Source organism: Elaeis guineensis, chromosome 2 (genome assembly GCF_000442705.2).
Source record: "Elaeis guineensis isolate ETL-2024a chromosome 2, EG11, whole genome shotgun sequence".
Lineage (NCBI taxonomy): Eukaryota > Viridiplantae > Streptophyta > Magnoliopsida > Arecales > Arecaceae > Elaeis > Elaeis guineensis.
In genome coordinates, this window is record NC_025994.2 from 114848491 (window position 1) to 114867546 (window position 19056).

The following is a 19056-nucleotide window of genomic DNA, read 5'->3' on the forward strand; positions in this document are numbered from 1 at the left end:
ATTCCCCAACTCTGGGTCACTGGGCATGTTTTGAAGTTTCTGTTAGCAACAAAGTGACTTATCTGATTTCCCTTATTTTATGGTACTTCTTACATGAGGAAGAAATGCATAAATTTTGATGCATGTATCTACAGTAGACCTCCCAAGTTTGGTTATTCTTCTTGAGCTTGGACTTGTGTTAGCTGTTTACAACATTTTTCTAATGCTAGAATTGATGGCCCAAATCCATGCATCAATGAGAGTACATGTGGCACTGCTTGCAACAATAATAATAAGAAGAAGATCACTACCCCAATTATCATGATTATCTCAATAGGTGTGGTGGTGCTGCTAGTGGTCGTGCTTATTGTGTGGATAACAAGAAGAAGGCAACAAGGTAAATATATTATCCAGCAAATCCTACTTTGTGCATTCAAACCTAGTTCACTTTAAATTCATATTCAGTGAGCAATCACTGGCACATTAAGTTATGAACTTGGTTCTGTCTATGGCCTGTATGTCGTGACATCTTCCTATATTTGAAGATTTTGCCATGGATTCCTCTGTGAGGCGACCGTGTGAAGATCGCACTGAACGAAATGTAGACTGTAAAGACCATCAACTGAAACTTGAGAGCCGACAATTCACATACAAAGACTTGGAGAACATAACTAATAAATTTGTACGAATCATTGGCCAAGGAGGATTTGGGATTGTTTATCATGGCTTCTTAGAAAATGGTGTCCAAGTTGCAGTCAAGCTTTGCTCTCAGTCATCATCACAAGGGACCAAGGAATTTCTGGCTGAGGTAACTGATTTTGAGATTGTTATTCCTCCGTAAGAGTGAAGATTATATAGCTTTAAGAAAAGGTAATGATGATTATTGAGATTAAAGTTTGGTGCTGTGGTACTCTACTCAGATTTTTGGATACTTCAATATTCCATACATGATAACAAAAGGGTAAAATGATCATTCAGGAGAGCCAAAAGCCAATTCTATCTGATTGGTGTCGATAATACATTGTAAGAGATGATCAGTCAATTTTCCAATTCTGGAAAATGTAAAAAATATTATACTTATCCTCTTTTCCTTCTTTCATACAGCAGCACTATCTTTTTCTTGGCGGTTAAATTTTCCAATATTCTGTCTTTGTATGATATATAAGAGCAACTAGAACCTGAAAGTGATGATGTTCTTCAGCAGAACCTCATTTGACAAAATTTTTGTTTTTGGTGTTGTGCTGCAGGCCCAGAGCTTGACAAGGGTTCATCACAAGAACCTGGTAACTTTTGTCGGCTACTGCAAGGATGAGAATTACCTGGCACTCATCTATGATTACATGTCTCAAGGAAGCCTTCGAGATCATCTAAGAGGTCCCACACATATTCCAGAAACATCACATTTTAAATATTCTGCAAAATTAAACAAGCCAAATATGGGCTGGTCTGATATTTCCAGCTCTTCTTGTAGGTTCCATTTTGTTTCTAAGAAAATATTAGTAACATGATGCTAGATAAGCTTTATTAGAGAAATTTAATTACATAATGATAGTGGCTATGTGGCATGGTGGTTTATCACGTTCTTGGGAAAAAAATTAGAATGTGTATGGAGGATCATTTTCTTTTGGAGAGGAAAGAGAGCAAAGCCTTTTGAAATTTCATTGAGATCATGAAATGTAGTTGTGAGGACCTGTGCATGAGTGCATTCAGTCCCACATCGGCTGGGTACTTATATAGGACCAATGAACGTAAATAATACCTTCAGGCTAGCATTTTTGTTTGAGGTCCTAGGTTGTTTCAGTGAAGGTGCTCTTCAATTGGATATAAATACCAGGTAACTTTACCAGCTTGGTGAGCCGGCATCCAATGTCTTTGGAGGGATTTTGATTTCAGACTCCAGTATGTATTTGCTTTTACATGATTCGATGTTAATGAAGTTACAAAAACTGGTAAGTTTAAGGAGGGGTTGCTTGGTTTCAAAATGCTAGAGAGTTAGAAGGAGATGCCGCCAAGATGAGAGGAAAAATCGTGACAGCTTGAAAAAATTCTACTACCAGAAGAGTTTCATTTCTGTAAATTTAGAGTTCTGTTTTGTGATGTCCCTAACAAACACTGCCAAATTCGTACCTGATTAATGCCATAACTGATTAAAAATCAAAATTATGATGTTTATACTTGGTACATCCAAACAGGGGAATAAGCATCTCCACAACTCTGATCATGTCTGATGAATTTGGCCATTATTGATGGAAATCATCAATCTTGGGTTACGTCAAGGCACATTGTTTTCTAGGAAATGATTTTCTGTTGCCTTCTGCATTAACCTTTCAGAACACATAACAAACATATCATATTTATGACATTTTACAGGCAAAGCTGACCTGGGCAGAATCTTGAGTTGGGGAGAGCGACTCCAGATTGCAGTTGAAGCTGCACAAGGTTTGGCTGGAAATGCAACACAAACTCTAATCTCTATCCTTTTGCCAAATTTTGGCCTTTATAGTTTCTCTTCGTCTGCTGATTTCTGGGCTTAAATATGATGTAGGGCTGGAGTATCTGCACAAGGGATGCACACCTCCAATAATTCATAGAGATGTGAAAACCAGCAACATCCTCTTGGGTGAAGGACTGGTTGCTAAAATAGCAGATTTTGGGCTGTCCAAGTCTCTCCTCAGTGATTCTCACACTCATGTATCCACGGAGATGGTGGTTGGCACCCCAGGATATGTTGATCCTGAGTATGCCCTTGCGATCACTTCCTTTCTGATATACTCTCTACATAAGATGTTCTGAAAACCTCATTATTTAAGGGTCAGACTTCCAGAAAGCTAGAGAGAGATTAAATTAAGTCAATGCAATTGAGTGCTGTCAACATGGAAAAGATAGAAATGTCTAAAAATAGTAAAATTGAAAACAATGTTCTCGGTTCTTATCATGGCAAAAATAGCTTGGTCATTTTAGATAGCAATACACTGTTCTTGTGCATATGCTGTGGCCAAATGTTTCGTGTTTGTAGAAACTTAGACCATGTTTTAATTTATATTTAACCGCAGGGGCTGTGGCCTTATCTACTCTGTAGTTGGTGAACAGAAAAGAAAACTAATCCAGGTTTATTTTTGTGCTTGTTTAGGTACCATAACTCCTACCAGCTCAATGAGAAGAGTGATGTTTATAGCTTTGGGGTGGTTCTTTTGGAGCTGATTACAGGCCATCCTCCCATTACACCAGGCCCAGGGAAGGCTTACATAGTTCAACGGGTGGCCTCAAAGCTTGCCAGAGGGAACATAGAAGATGCTATGGATGCAAGGCTGAAGGGAGAGTATGATGCCAATTCTGTCTGGAAAATCGTGGATTTAGCGATGAAATGTACGGCACAATTCTCCACCCAGAGACCAACAATGTCTGATGTTGTGATCCAGCTGAAAGAAAGCTTGGCACTGGAGGCTGCTCGAGAGAGGAGTGAAAGCTTACACAGTGAAGGCCTCGACGTAAGCCCGAATGCTGCATTTGAACTAGACCGAAACAAGTTGATGTCAGTTGGTCCATCTGCGAGATAAGAGTGATCTTACCATCTCCTCCTCCACCCTGTGCTTGTGAGGTCAGATGTTTCAGATGGTTATGGGTGCATGTTTGGTAATTAGCGTGGCATTGAGTATACTTTGTGGTTATTGTGTATAATAATGGTCTGTGTGCTCCGAAAACCCAAACATAACTTGCCTGAATTCTAGTGGTGCTGTGGTATGTAATGATTACTGTTTTCTTTCCTGAACTGAATTCATGGGTGTAATCAACTGTGCTAGTCTGGATTTTGTCTTACTGAAAACTGGGTATATATAACATTATGGGCACTAATTGATGCTCTGCTGGTTTCTGAATACCATAAATCAAGAAAAATTATTTACATATCTCTAGCATGGCCGAGATCTTTTTATGTCAAAGATTCATATTTTTTAATTCTAGCTTTCCAAATTCTGCAGTGCGTCCAAGAACACTCTGCATAATTCCTTCATCATTTTTTGCGTTGTAATATACATAATAAATATATTTATTTCTCCAATACCAATTTTCTTTCAATGTCCTGCCTTCAGGTTTTCAGCCTCACACCCGAGTGGCCCCCTTCCTGCCCTTTTAAGTGTGGTTTGACATTTGAAACTAACTTTAACTAAAAGAAATGAAAAGGAGAGCTCGTGCAAAGCGATACCAAGTCTGTTTCGGCTCTTGTATTCTTAATTCCATTTGTAGAGCTTGTGCGAAGCTATTCCTGATTATCCACAACTTGTCCTTTTATATCTCATGCACCAAACTCATGAAGGCTTATCGAGTCATCTCTCAAAATAGCATCTGAGCAAGGACGTTCTCGCTAGTTACCAAGTTCTCTCTCAAACTTATCTTGATGTATTCACTTTACAGTAACTGTAGTAGAAACGAAATCCTTGCCAATAACCTGAAGACTTGTATCAGTGTTGTGGTCCAGACAACTCTGAGTACCTTCTAAAATTCAAAAAACATTACTTTGTTCAGAGATCATTAAAGACAACGTAGCACGTTTACAGCTTGACAAGACTATAAAGGTAAACATGTCTATTTGAAAGATGTTATGACTGGAAATACAGGGCCACAATAGGCTCTGAGCACAGGTAAGCTGAAATCAATTTTATCTTGCCACCGGAGCGCTTACTGCTGATATATTTCCGACATGTTCCATTTCATATATACCATTCCGGCCCTCATCACTAGATTCTGTGTAGAGATTCTCGCTGCATGTGAACAGATTGCTGTTCATGATCCTCTCACGAGCAGCCTCCAGTTCCAAGCCCTCCTTCGGCTGCATCACAACGTCAGCCATGGTTGGCCTTTGGATGGAAGCTTGCTCCGTGCAGTTCAATGCCACATCAGCAGCTTTCCAGACAGAATTCACATCATACTCCCCTTTCATCCTTGCATCAATGGCATCCTCAATATTCCCTCTGGCAAGCCTTTGGTGCACCCAAAGAATTATGCTACAACTCTCTGGAATTGACATTATTGCAGGTTGTCCTGTGATCAGCTCCAGGAGAACCACTCCAAAGCTGCATACATCACTCTTCTCACTGGACTGGAAGGTATCATAGTACCTGCGCATGTAGAAATCCATTTTCAGATTAGTTCAATTTGCAACATTCATCTGAGGACTAATCACTGACATCCAACAAAAGAGAAGCATCAAAGAGAAAATGAGCATGAGCTGTACAGCAAATCACAGATAATGGTAAAGTGACACTGACACTATGGCGATCAAAATTTTTGTTTGGCTGCATAAATGGGCAATGACAGGAATCCACTGAGTACAAAGTATCAATCGGTGCTCCAGGCGATGCAGAGAATTGCCAGAAGTTCTCTGATCTGGTTGCTTGTGTGAACTTGCAAAAATTATTTTATCTTGTTTGTTTATTATCTGTAATCTCCTCAATGACATACTAAACCCAACTAATGATTTAATGCCACAGGGGTTAGAAGACTCTATATGCTAGATCATGTTATGTCTCATTTTAGAAAATTGCAGTGGTGAACTGCAAAGTTAGTGGCAGCAGCAGCAAAATAACAGTGGCAGCACAAGTAGTTACAGATGCTAGATCTTCGCATGTACAGTGCAAGTAAAAGAGCTTTTTGATGAAACAGTGCAAGTAAAAGAGTGCACAGATGGCTGTGGTACTTGCAAATGTGATGTACATGCAAGGAAGCATGCCATGGCTGGGATCCATATCATATATATTAAGATTTTATCTATCATGCAACTTGATGAACGCATTCCCTCTTTTATATTTGCATACTTCTCTTGTATATCTTTTTTGAATAAAAATTTCACCCAACTAAAGATAACAGTGTATGTATATGCTCTTGGAAAGTCAAGGTGGATTAGGTAGCTTTTCTTGGGAAACTGGGGTTCTTGCTTCTGTCTAAATCCTTTCTTGTTTTGGAGAATAAATAAGCTACTTGTTTTCATTCTCACATGTCCAACCACATAAGATAGTGAATGATTACCTTAGACCAGTGATAGTTGGTAACAAGGGGACTGCTTTATATCGAGGTCTTAAACACTGATACCGAACTCCATGCTGTTTTCCAATCAGAATGATACAATATCGTTACAGTACCAATACCAATGGTATGTATCAAAACTGATACATTCAAAAATTTGAAAAACAATTGGTGGCATGTCCAGTATGGTACCCACTAATATGGATTGGAACAGACTGTACATACTGATGCAGCTATTTCAGCATCTTGACATGTGGATTGGTGCTGCTTTCACAAGGAATGGTACGGTACTGGTTGTACCATCCTGTTTTGGTGATTTTTAAAACCATGCTTTGTATCATAATGGAGATGTTTTGCCTGTATTGGTGGCTTACATTTTCAGATTTTTTCCTCCACCAAAATTTTTGCCTCATTCTGAAAGCAATTTATTGGTTTGGTTTTAGACACTGGGAAAAATCTTTTAATTTCAAGTGGAGGACTGGGGAGTATACTTTTTGTTGCCCTCGTTTCCTTTTGCTTTTATTACCATCTTTTCTTGACCATATTCCATTTGTGATGAATTTTTCAGGATGGCTTTTTCTTGTAGTCCAAAATAAGAGAAATGAAGAAAGAACACGTACTCAGGATCAAGGTATCCTGGGGTACCAACCACTGCTGTGGATACATGAGATTGGATATCACTGTGGAAGACTTTGGACAGCCCAAAATCTGCAATCTTCGCCTCTAGCCCTCTCAAGAGAATGTTGCCAGTTTTCACATCTCTATGAATTAGTGGTGGCTTGCATCCCTTGTGCAGATACTCCGGCCCTGCACGTCATCAAAGCCAAGGGAAATAGAGAACAAATAATTCCCCAAGAACACGAGAAATGGCAAAAAGGTAGAGAAGAAGTACTCCAATCCTGCCAAACCTTGTGCAGCGTCTACTGCAATTCGGAGCCGCTCATCCCAACTCAAAGCTCTAGCTTTGCAAGCTTTACCTGTTAAAGATCATAATAACAACCTATCAGCAAGTGTGCCAAAAGAACACTTTCTAGGCAACATCTTGCCATGATATTCAGCTAGGTTTCAACTAATGTAAGATGTCATCAGTCACAGTAGATGTCAGCTACCAATAAATAAACCTGGGTGATGAATCACCCTTTGTCATAAAAAAAATGAGGTGTCAGCTGTAGAAAGCTCAGCGACATTAGGATGTACCAATAAATCATGATAAGTTAACTTTGGATGGTCTTCAAAATAAAGTCTCTCTCTCTCTCTCTCTCTCTCTCTCTCTCTCTCTCTCTCTCTCTTTTTCTTTCTTTCTTGTTGATGTTTTTGAGAATTCTTAAGGACATTTTCTAGATTTATATATATCAAAGTAACTATTATTGTGACTTGCTGGCATTAGACCATTGAAGCATCCCCCTCATAAATTATTTTATTCTTGGAATTGTATAATTTTCTAACAAGGAAATCAAAGAAAAAGTTCTGAGCTTTAACTATGAGATGTGACAAATCACCACGTTCCACAGCTGTCATAATTTTATGGATATGTTTATTCAATTGTATAATGTATAACTAACTTTTTCTGAAGAGGAATATGAATGAAGATTTTTAAAAAAAAAAAAAAAAGAGAGAATTGAACTGGAAAAACCAAGTCAGTAGGCACCTATTATGGATCAGTCCAATATTACAGGATAAATTTAGATAATATGGAAGCTTTTGGAATTCCAAACCTCTCAGATGCTCTTGTAGGTTCCTTGAGACACGTTCTCATAGACAAGCGCCAAGTAATTTCCATCCCTGCAGTAGCCAACCAAAGAAACCAGGTTCCTGTGATGAATCCTGGCTAAGTTCTGGGCCTGCAACACAATCCAGAATGTTTATCCATTGAAGAACTTCATCTTGGGGGTGCTTAGATGCCCTACTGCCTTATCTAATGATAGCCTAAATGTGGATGGAAAATATAGCTCGAAGCCTTCAATTTTGTTGACCAGGAAAGATGGAGAAGGCAGACAGAGGAATGTTTAGATAGGTCATTGATGCCACAATCGGAAGAAAAAAAAATAGCATTTCATCAGATCAACTTGGAATTGCAGGATCTTGTGGATGGATATAGTTGGTGAATCAACTTGGTAACAATATATAGCTGTCTCCTCAACTACGCCATTCCATGTGTATCAGTCACCATATATTAGATAAAATATGGATATTGATTGGACATCTAATGATCCCCTCGGGGGCTTCATTGATTCTCTAATATAATTTACCAGCAAAAAAAGTGGTAGGCAATCTTGGGAGTGGACAAGGTGATAATACCATGACACTGAATAAGCACTACTTTCTGTTCATTTTGGATGTGACGGAAACTCTCAAGAAGAATTTTATATTGATGATTACCATATAACAGGATTCAAAGTTTGACTCTCCTAGATGACCATATTAACCCCATGATCCAGCATCTTTTTCAGAGGCAAATTGGATGCTTTAATTTCCTATCCTTGCATTACTGTATATAATGTGTGGGAATCCAAGAACTTCCTTATAAACTACTGTTGAACCATCCTTCAATACCATCAATTGTCATGACATGAAGCAATCTAATCTTTAGGAATCAAAGACCTGACTAAACTGGAATCAATTACCTCAGCCAGAAACTCCTTATCCCCTTGTGATGATGATTGTGAGCGCATTTTGTCTGCTACTTGACTTCCATTTTCTAAATAGCCATGATAGACAGTCCCGAAACCTCCTTTGCCAATGACACGTTCAAAGTTGTTAGTTATTACCTCCAACTCCTTGTATGTAAATTGCCGACTCTCAAGTTGCAAAGGATCATTATTGTGCTCCTTTTTCTGTCGCCTCAAAGAGGTACTTGAAGCCAAATCTTTCAAAGAAAACGAGCTATCATTTCATAAGGACATGGATGGAAACATTAAATACAAAAAATATTAAGTACATATATCTGCGATAGTGTTTGTTTTCTGTGGATGAGCAAAAATTGAATAGAGCATGAATGCACAAGCAAGAATTTCCTGCAACAAAAAAAAAAAAAACCCTTTCTGCCTTCTCATTTTGCACAGAATAAATACCAACACTAGCAAAAGAACTACAGGAGCTATTGACAGAATCACAATAATAGTTGTTGTAATCTTCTTCTTCTTCTTCTTCTTCATTACATTCACCTCACACGAGTTTCCATTGGCACAAAGATTTGGATCAACTCTAGCATTAAAAAATTTTAATAAATTATTAGCAGCAAATATGAGCTCATAAAGGAAAAAGAAAACACAGAAGAAGTCATAAATTGCTCAAAGAAATGCTTGCATCAATATGCATTAAAGACACCAAGGTGGGGTATAAAGGTTGGCAGCTCCTTCACTACAGTGAAGTCCTGCTTCTGGATCCAGGGGCCTGGATCAGGAGTAACCCAGTTGAAATTTACCTCCAAGGCCATGAGAAAGAAGTAGCTAAGTTTTGAAGATGACTTACTTGGAATGCTTCATAGGCAGATGCTCAAAATTATAGTTTGTCAATGTTTCAATTACCAGACTCAGAGATTAACACACTTCTTAAAAAAAAAAAAAAAAAAAGAAAAATTAGGATGATGATTAATTTAATATAATTCATCAAAAGGATGAGTGGCAATTTCAACTTTCCTACTTTATGGGCTATAAGCATCCGGATTTTGAGTTAATGTGGAAAATACGAGAGTTCAAGTGCACCTCCAATGATCATCAAAAACATTAACCTTTTAGCATTGAATAAAGCTTAATGTATGATTTTAGAATTTATACAAGAAGCCAGGTTCCTTGTGATATAATTTCTAAATATTACATTAGATCAACAAGGTGCTAATTAAACTATTATGGGACCTTCTTTTGTTAACAAAGGTAATGGTTGATTCCCTCCCCAATTAAAACGTTAATTAAAAGCAATACATGCATCTCTTCACCAGTAAATTTATCATTTTTTTCATTATATATCACAAGTTTCCTTGGTGATATATATAATGAAAACTTCTTGTGATATAATGTCTTGAGTTTCCTTTGGTGGTCATGAAGCATAAAGGCAAACTTTAGCAGGCCTGCACAATTTATACCATTAGTTGAATCAGGTGGGAAAGTTAACTCTCCACATAAAAGTACTTGGACTTTCACGTGTAAAAATATGCAGGTCCCTTGCCCCCACATGCCTAGCTTGATATATGTATGACTTAAGCTCTTGCTTTGTCAGGTCTGAAAAATTCGGGAAAGTATAGTGCATATTTTGTTCTAACAGAGATAGCAAACATGTTGAGGAACATACTGCTCCATTTTCTTGACAGAGGATGCATCCCTAACTTTGGAGGCTGTCTAAAAGTTCTATAACAACCATTCAATTTTTAAGTAAATAGATCACGATGTGGGTGATACAACATATCTCATTTGTTCCAACATCTAACAACTATGGAAATGGTGAAAGAGTGAATGGTTGAATCAGAACTTGTGCCTGAGAATTGATTAATGAACTTTGATACTATCAGCAAGATCCTGTGGACTGGCATCAAAGAGCTTGGGGCACAAGGAAACCCGCTCACTAAGGATTTTTGAACTTTAAAGATTATAATTTAGACCATTAGATTTTTTTCTTAGAAAAAAAGTTGCTTATCATCATCTTTAAGAAATAAAGTTCAAGCCCAGATAAATTCATCAAAACTCATGAAGCTGATCGATTCTTTCTAAAGCTCCATTAAACCCCGCCAAATCCCTAGGCTCTTAAACCTTATGCTTTACCCTTCATACTGCAAAGTTCTCAACTGTAATCCTTTAGAATTCAACCTCGATCAAATATTACATTTAACAGAAATTTTCATAAGTCCTGCAACAATAGTATCCTTCTTAATCCAATGAATACCCCTAGGACCTCCATCAGCCCCAAATGTCAAAAATTTTCTAATCATGGAATGCATTTTGCACCACACCCTGCATAAGTTTGAAAATTTCTGCAAAGTCCTTATTCTTGCATCAAATCTTAACCTACAAAACATCATCAAGAACCAGAGAGTTCCAGAGAACAGATCAAAACTCAATGTGAGAATCCCATTTTCTGATCTTCTAATGAGACCAGAAGGAATTGACCAGTGAGTTGGTTGCCTGTTAAATCTCTGCATCAAGCCAGATGTTGTTGAACCATCGATCTTCTTTGCTATTGATAATTTGAATCACAAGTTTAACATGAACACTTACAAGAGCTTGAGGGATGATAAGTCTGATAGAAGATCAGGTATCGTCCCTGTTATGTTGTTGTAAGACAAATCTCTGTGAAAGCAAATTATTAGTGAACCATTTTCGTACTAATTTTTTTTTATACATTTATTCAATTGTGATATACAATTTCAGCTATATCAAATCTGTGATCCTGATGACATGACAAGACCAACTAAAGCAATCAAATAATGGGAAAAGAAAAATTTACAGCATTTACAGGGGAATAATTCAAACTGAAACCCAAACAACTAAATACAGCTATGATATTCCTGTATCACTAATTCAAATGACTGCAGATCCTGGGTACCTGGCTTAGATGGTTCAAAAATCTACAGTGGGTAATTAGTTAGGTTTATATGAGGTTTCATTTGTTGGAGTGAATTAACATCACCATGGTTTGTGGCAAGGGTGCCTGCTGTCCCTATGTCTTTTCATTCTTTGATCTGAGATGTTGACAATGATGCTTAATAGTGAAATGCATTGCGGAACCACTTAAGGACCCAGACTTAACAGACATAGTCCAGCAATGGGCCATCTTCTATTTGCCGATGACTGTCTAATATTTTGTAGGGCCTCTGAATGAGACTGCAGGACCTTGAAAAAGGTGATATATGATTGCTGGATTCAATCTGGTCAGCAGTCAATCTGGGGAAGTCTTTTGTACTGTTTAGTCCTAGAGCCTTACCTTCAGCAGCTAATAGCCTCAGAATTCAAACATTCTTCATTGGTATTCTGAAGATTGAGAACATTGGCCGATATCTGCAGATGCCCTTGAAGGGAACACATCTTAACCCCATTAATCTACAATGTTTGGAACAAAAGATGAATGCTAGACGAGATCCATGGCAGTGGAGATCTCTATCTTCTCAGGGCAGGTAAACTTTAAGCAAATCTGTTTTATGCTCATCCCCTAGTCAGTTTCTCTCTAATACAACAGCACGAATGTCATTTATTAACTGGATGAACAAGGTTATTTGAGCATTTCTATGGGGTCGTGCTGCCGATTCAAGGAAGGTCCACATGGTCTCTTGGAATATAATATGCAAAACCAAAAAAGATAGGTAGCCTAGGCATACCAAAATTGTCATTGTGGTAGGATGTACTTCTAAGAAAGGCTGTGGGAAGAATGATTACGTCTCCATTTTCATTACCTGTTCAGTTAATGAAAGCAAAATACAGAGTTCATGGTGATTGCAGGAACTATAATTGTTCTACAAATAGCTCTTCAATCTGGGTGGCTATTGTAAAGTTGGAATTATAATTGTCCTACAAATAGGTCTGCAATATTTGGTGCTGATATGTCAGACTCTGAGTGGTAGACAAAGTGGGTCTCTAAATCCTTGTAAAGTTAGCCCAAATATTCCTAGCAGCTGTCTTAAAATGCCACAGTTGCAAGTAACGAGGAACCCAGCTTTGCTGCCAGTTGGAGCTGAGAACCTGATACATCAGCAGAACAGGTTGGTTTCATCTGAAACAGGAGAGCTGATTAGTGCACGCATAACTTGGCATCACTAAAAGATAATTATTTAAATCATTTTTTTCTTGTTTAAATTTCATTTCATATGATGCTAATATCATAGCCTTGTCAGGGAGGCAGTTAACCATGTAGGCTCCACGAATGGCCATTTATCTTGTTCATTGGCTGTTTCCAATTTTATTGCAAGTCTTCTATTTGTCATAGACAACTCAGCTAGGATGGAACTAGTAGCACTTACAAGTATTGGATTACTTTGAGATTGGCAAGAGAAGTGGCTATTTCGCCAGTCAATCCAATAGACGACAGATTTCTGCAACAATAAAAGAAAAACAACTTTAGTATCATTTGATATTTTTGAAGAAGATGTCTACCAGATAATTGGAGTCTAATTTGCAAAACTCACAAAGCTGATATTCTTGGAGGGTCAGATATACTATAAGTACAATTCAGTCCATCCCAAGCAAAAGCACATAGATCACCAACCCAGTTTCTTTTTATTCCATACCACGCCTTGATTGCCATAATGGCATCCACTGACGCTCGAAACAAAGTTAGAACAAAGAAACGCATCAACATACATCAACAGACTTTGTTAAGAAAATAAACAAAGAAAAAAAAAACCGAAAAACGGAACATTAAAACCAAATCAAAATCTCATCCTAGAGTCGCAAAATCAAGCCAAACAATGTCTCAACGGGGAAAAAATGCAAACGTTTGCGAGGCAACACCCTGAACATACTCGAAGTAAACCAAACACGACCTACAACTTTTCAATTTATTAGCTTAAACCCTAAATCCTTTTCTTCCAACCACATATCGACTGACTGAAGAACTACCAATAATAAATGAATAAGGAACAACTTTTCACCATTTGAGCGTTTGAATAGAATGCTACAATATTCGTGTTTTTGAGAGTTTGGATGATGGATTAGTTTATTCACGTGAATAGACGCTAGAGGAAAAGGGTGCTGTGGATATGCCATACCGTCTCCATTATCTGTTGCCGCATCCGATAGGGGCATAACGGAGTAGATCTCCAACGCATTGAGGATAGGATGGAGGGTGGAATTGCCCGTCGCGGCCAGAGTGAGGTTCTGCCGTTGATCCCCTCTCACAGGTCTAGTGCTGTATATGGCGTCCGAGTAGAGATATTCCGGCCTGAACGGGCCGTAAAACTTGACTTCGTTGAATAAGATGTTGAACTGCCTGGAGTTGATCCCCTCGCACGCGAGGGGTTGGATCTCCGAGATGTGCAGGATAGCGTAGTACACGAGACTGCTATCCTGGACTGTCGGATCCCGCGCCAATGACAACCTGGAGGAGTTCGCTGACGTGACCGTAGTCTGCATAACGGCAGTTGGCGCCTCGAAATAATCGTTTAAGATGTTTAGGACCTTGGAGGCCGTCGATATCGTGGCCCAGCCGGGCCCGCCACCGTATGGTATCCAGATGCGATCCGATATCTGTTGCATCGATTCCGTTGTTGCATATAGTATATGACATCCAAATGTTTCAAGAAAAAACATACTGACGACTTTGTGAGGCAAATCCTACCGAATAATTAACTAAATAATATTTAAACATTTTTTATGAGGGCTCAATTAGTATTTATATTGATGAAAAATACATCCTATGCCAAATATTCCGTGAGACATGATATCCTTATGAAGCAATCAATGCATTAATTCCAACATTAAAGAAAATATGGTTGTCTTTGATATCTTGCCTACCTTGAGATGTTATACTCACCTTACAATCTCATTATTTTTGGGTCCCACGTTGAGGCGCAGGAAAAGAACAAGAGGTTGAGAGATATTCACAGCTGGATAAAGAATGTCCTTCAGCGGTCTTGGCTCCAATGACGAAATAAATGGGGTTCCATGCCCCGTGTTTATCAAACAAACTGATACGGTATCAGATGGGGCAACAGCGATAACCTCAGTTCTGTAGACAGTAGATGCATCGGATATGTTGATTGTTTTCCACAGGTGGACACCAAGGTGGAGATCAAATAGAATCGGTTCCGCAGCAAGAGTCTTGTTCGAACCATCATAGTTACCGTACGAGAAAGATGCTCTTATGAGATATTTTTTACTCTGTATAATGGGCATCATGGCGTAACAATTTCGAATTCCGCTTGGAAAGCTTCTGAGACTAGCATCTTGTATCGAAGGTAGAGCAGTGTCTTCCATTGAAATGTTATGGTTGGTCCCCGTGTCGATAAACTGGGCATCAGAGGTATATGGTATTTGGGTAGTGTTGTCAATGTAACTATAATTTCCAGGAAGCTTATAAAACCTGCAAAATGGGAATAAAAGGGGGGCAATTCCCGGGTTATTCTGCTTCCTTCTCTTTATATTCAGTTTTTCATTTAAAGAACTACATTACAACTGTCATTCTACTCGTAAATATTTTCGCTGTCTTGACTTGTATTTTTTTTCTTATTGCAAAAGACAATTTGTATATGAATATTGAATACAAATTCGAATTTAGATTGTAGAAGATGGTGCGTGTTAACCTATGTTCCAACTATTAAAATAGAGGGAGATGAGTAAAGGGAAAGACCAAACGACTCCTAGAATCCCTATCGTCTCCTGCATTCTTATCCTCAAAAGCTACGTCACAGGCAAAAATTCTCCTTGTTCCTCTTTCTTGACCGACATGTCTTCAACTTTGTTTCTTCTGCTTATTTCAAAATGGAACAAACAGCCAATTTAGGGCTACAACTGCATTCCATGTTGTAGCCCTAAATTCTTTCATTAAAAATTTAGGGCTACAAAAGGGGTCGGAGTTGATGGATATCTACAGATGAACTTGGTCCTTCCGTAGGCTACCTTAGATACTTGAATCTTTGACCTGTACCCCGCGCTCAAGGATCCTGAGATGAAGCATGAAGTTTTGCTCTTACATCGAATCAAATCCTACGTAGGAGGACGGGACATATCTTTTGCATGAAAGAAAGAATGATTCATCTTTTTTCACCATGTATCATGCAAGAAAAGTTCGGAGTGCTTTGAGATCTAAGCAAGGCATGACCGAATGGTTGACATTGCGAGAGAATATTGATCATTCTTTTGTGCTGAAGATACAATCCGAACCTAATAGATAGACACATCATCCAGTCCAACTCATTAATCATTGATGTCCTAATCAAACAAACGTGGGTTAACCACAACTCAACCCAAAACCAACTTAGCACTCATACCACAAGTGATGTACGTCATATTCATATTTTGAAAGTTGTTTTTAAATCTCTTGTTGCAGATGAAAAATACAAAATGTGCACATAATCAAAACATGAGGGGGGAGCAATTTAACTTGAATGACCAACAAGTCTACGAGACTTGGCTGCAGGTATTATATTTTTAATCCAACTTTCGTATAATGTCATTAGGGCCAATTTTTTTATGGTAAATATTATAAAAAAATTGATCAATTTTTTCATTGACCAGTTTATCCATGTTCTCATGCTTTTCAGGATAGATAAGTTACTTTCTTATATATAGCATTTATCTATGAAATGAAAAAAAAAATTTATCCACCTAAGAAATAACTAAATCATTTTTCCATCAAGCAAAAAAATAATCCTTTTAATTCATTCCTAATATACTCTTAACCTTATAATATTAATATAATAATATAATATATTATTATATATATTATTATATATAATAATATATTTTATATTATGTTAATATAAGATATTAACATAATATAATATATTGTATTATATTATATTATATTATAATAATATAATATATTATAATATAATATATCATATTATACTATTATATATAATAATATTTATATAATAAAGGGTATTATGAAAAATATGGATAGATCTTATCAACTTATTTAGAAAACTAGTAATGCAAAAGAGCATGGATAACAGATTTTCGAGCTATTTTTCAATGTATAAAAGAATATGAATAAATTAGTTTTTAGTCTAAATATTATCTGAAAAATATTTATTCAGAAAAATATAGATTTCTGGATAAATTTTTATCCTCAAATGAACAGACCCTTAAGGGCCTATTCTTTTATGGCTAAATATTATGAAAAACTTGGTCAACTTTTTCATTGATCAACTTACCCATATTCTCATATTTTTTAAGATGGATAAGTTATTTTTTATGGATAGTATTTATCCATAAAATGAAAGAAAAATCTTATCCACCTCAAGATGACTAAATCATTTTTTCATCAGCCAGTAAAGTAAATATTTAATTTTATTTCTAAAATATTTCATCCTTATTTTCAATACCTCTATCATTCAATGTTCAATAACTCAGTTTATTTTTTTATAAATAAAAAATATAAAAAATATTATCAAAAATATAAATAAATTTTAATAATTTATCTAAAAAATAGTAATATAAAAGAGCATAAATAATAAATTTTGAAGCTACTTTTTCATACATAAAAGAATATTAATAAATTAATTTTCTATCTAAATATTATTTGAAAAATATTTATTTAAAAATATATATATATTTTCAGATAAATTTTTTATCTATAAAAAAAGGGATCCTAAATGTAGCTAAATGCACATGTTGGGAATACTTAATGTGCATTTTAAAGCAGAATAGGTGACTTCCGGAGTCAGCGAAAACTCATTCTTTTTGGCCAGTGAAGCCAATCCTAATTCCATTATAGGGTGGACTGTGTACATATCCGTTTTGTTCACAATGAGTCATTCTCACGTTGGAATGCGTTTTATTCAGAATATAATAAAGCCTATGGTGGTGCGGACTCACTGACACGACGTGGCTAGGACAGTTTATCATATTTCATGCCTCCTAGCTTCTTAAAATGTCGATATGTCCGAAGATACTTGTTGGCTAATGGATTCGACATGGTATATAAAGACCAGCCGGGGAAAAACAAATGAAAAACTAGACTAAATTTGTATCAGAAATGACAGTTTCCTAAGATTTTTAAGACTGAAGTTCTAAAACTATCATCCTTCGGCCCTCTTAATTCCGTATGTCTTTTTTTTCATCGACCCAAATCCTCTGCAATGTGCGGTGTCTGGTGCGGCGCTCAATGGCCGCCATTAATTAGAAGATGGACAGCTATTAAATTAGGCACACAATCTACGGAACATAAGGATGTTTTGTTTGGTAGCTATTCATCTCTTGAGGATTGTCATCGAGTGCTGCATTAGATTCTGCGGTACAAATCATGGGCCGTGGAAGATCTATGTTCTTTTGCCATTTTTATCATTTTCAGCTTTCCTCATGTCGGCTGCATATTCTTTTGGTAAACGTGATAGAAATGAGTATATGGATGCATTACAAATTAACGAGCATGCATGATCTGTCCATCCAGTTAATCTTGCCTCCAACTCATGAGTCGATGGAACGAACAAACAACATGAAGGTAAGATGAGCGCATTCCTACGTAGTAATGTGAGAAGCTCATCTTGACTCCTTCCATCTGGAACTTTAATTTAAAAAAAAAAAAAACAAAAACAAAAAACAAAAAAACAATTGACACCCTATAAGCAATTGAAATATCTCGGAAACAAGCTATCTGAGATTTTGTTTTTGTTGTTCAATGAAAAAGAAAAAGAACACAACCTTCCATTTTAAAGCTTTGTTGGAAGAAGCAGTCCTGATCGATCAAATGGGAATAAAAAGGAAAAGCAAGCAAGCTAGGTTTGGCTGGAGCTTACTCACACTCTCAGTTTGCTGGCCGTGAACTAGAGTTGTGACTGCTGAGAAGCTCACAACTAGGCACCATACATCAGTTTCAAGCTAAAATATCCCCTCATCTCGGCCATCTCCTCTACTTCCATTACTTCAGAGCAACAGAGGGACGACTAATTAAACAACACCGGGCCATCTCTAACAAAATGATAACTTTATCATCGATAGGGAAATTAAGATTCCAAGTCAGCGGCTCCAAGAGTCTTCCCTCCAACCCAACAGCAATGCGGCTATGCGCGTCAACCAGTACTACTCGCACATGGATGCAGCGATCAGGCCGGGAGAAGAGCTAGCGCACCTTGTTTTTGACCGGACACCGGAGTCTTTGGAAGAGGAATATTGCCAGCTGGTTAGCTCCGGAGGTAAAATAAGAAAGGGCGAAGAGTTTTAATCAGAAGAAATTAATTATATCCTATGTATGCACCATATGGCTATATGCATATAGCCAATCACAGCCACTGATTTCTGTAGGGATGCTCCAGGATAAGCACTTGATAAGTGAAACTAGCTAGAAGAACAAGCGGTTGCATATAGTACGTAGGTTTTAATTTCTCCATCTAATTATTAGATGGATCAGTCCAATAATATAAGTGGTGCCTATCATCTATGACCACTGTACAGATTTTTCAGGATACGAATCAAT

The 19056-nt window shown here is 37.3% G+C and overlaps 2 protein-coding genes across 3 annotated transcripts in view; one reads left to right on the forward strand and one right to left on the reverse strand.

The window, feature by feature from the left end:
* The window catches only part of LOC105041856 (putative leucine-rich repeat receptor-like serine/threonine-protein kinase At2g19230), a 29607-nt gene extending 25725 nt beyond the window's left edge, over positions 1-3882 (forward strand). Inside the window, exons 8-13 of one of the 2 annotated variants that reach the window (XM_019850700.3) lie at positions 210-376; positions 525-787; positions 1227-1353; positions 2350-2418; positions 2525-2717; positions 3110-3882. In XM_019850700.3, coding sequence (XP_019706259.1) covers positions 210-376; positions 525-787; positions 1227-1353; positions 2350-2418; positions 2525-2717; positions 3110-3536 — 1246 coding nt within the window. In that variant the 3' untranslated portion in view covers positions 3537-3882. The remainder of the gene's footprint in view (positions 1-209; positions 377-524; positions 788-1226; positions 1354-2349; positions 2419-2524; positions 2718-3109) is intronic. The other variant, XM_073252854.1, reaches the window with a different exon arrangement.
* A 513-nt stretch (positions 3883-4395) lies between these two features.
* On the reverse strand, positions 4396-18502 carry LOC105041863 (LRR receptor-like serine/threonine-protein kinase IOS1). The gene is given in 14 exon segments (XM_073251262.1): positions 4396-5093; positions 6618-6804; positions 6906-6974; positions 7713-7733; positions 7736-7838; positions 8622-8884; positions 10813-11094; positions 11097-11122; positions 11205-11276; positions 12941-13012; positions 13106-13235; positions 13688-14165; positions 14457-15000; positions 18450-18502. Coding segments are annotated over 14 exon segments (2760 nt in total). The 3' UTR covers positions 4396-4633.
* Between the last annotated feature and the right edge of the window lie 554 nt (positions 18503-19056).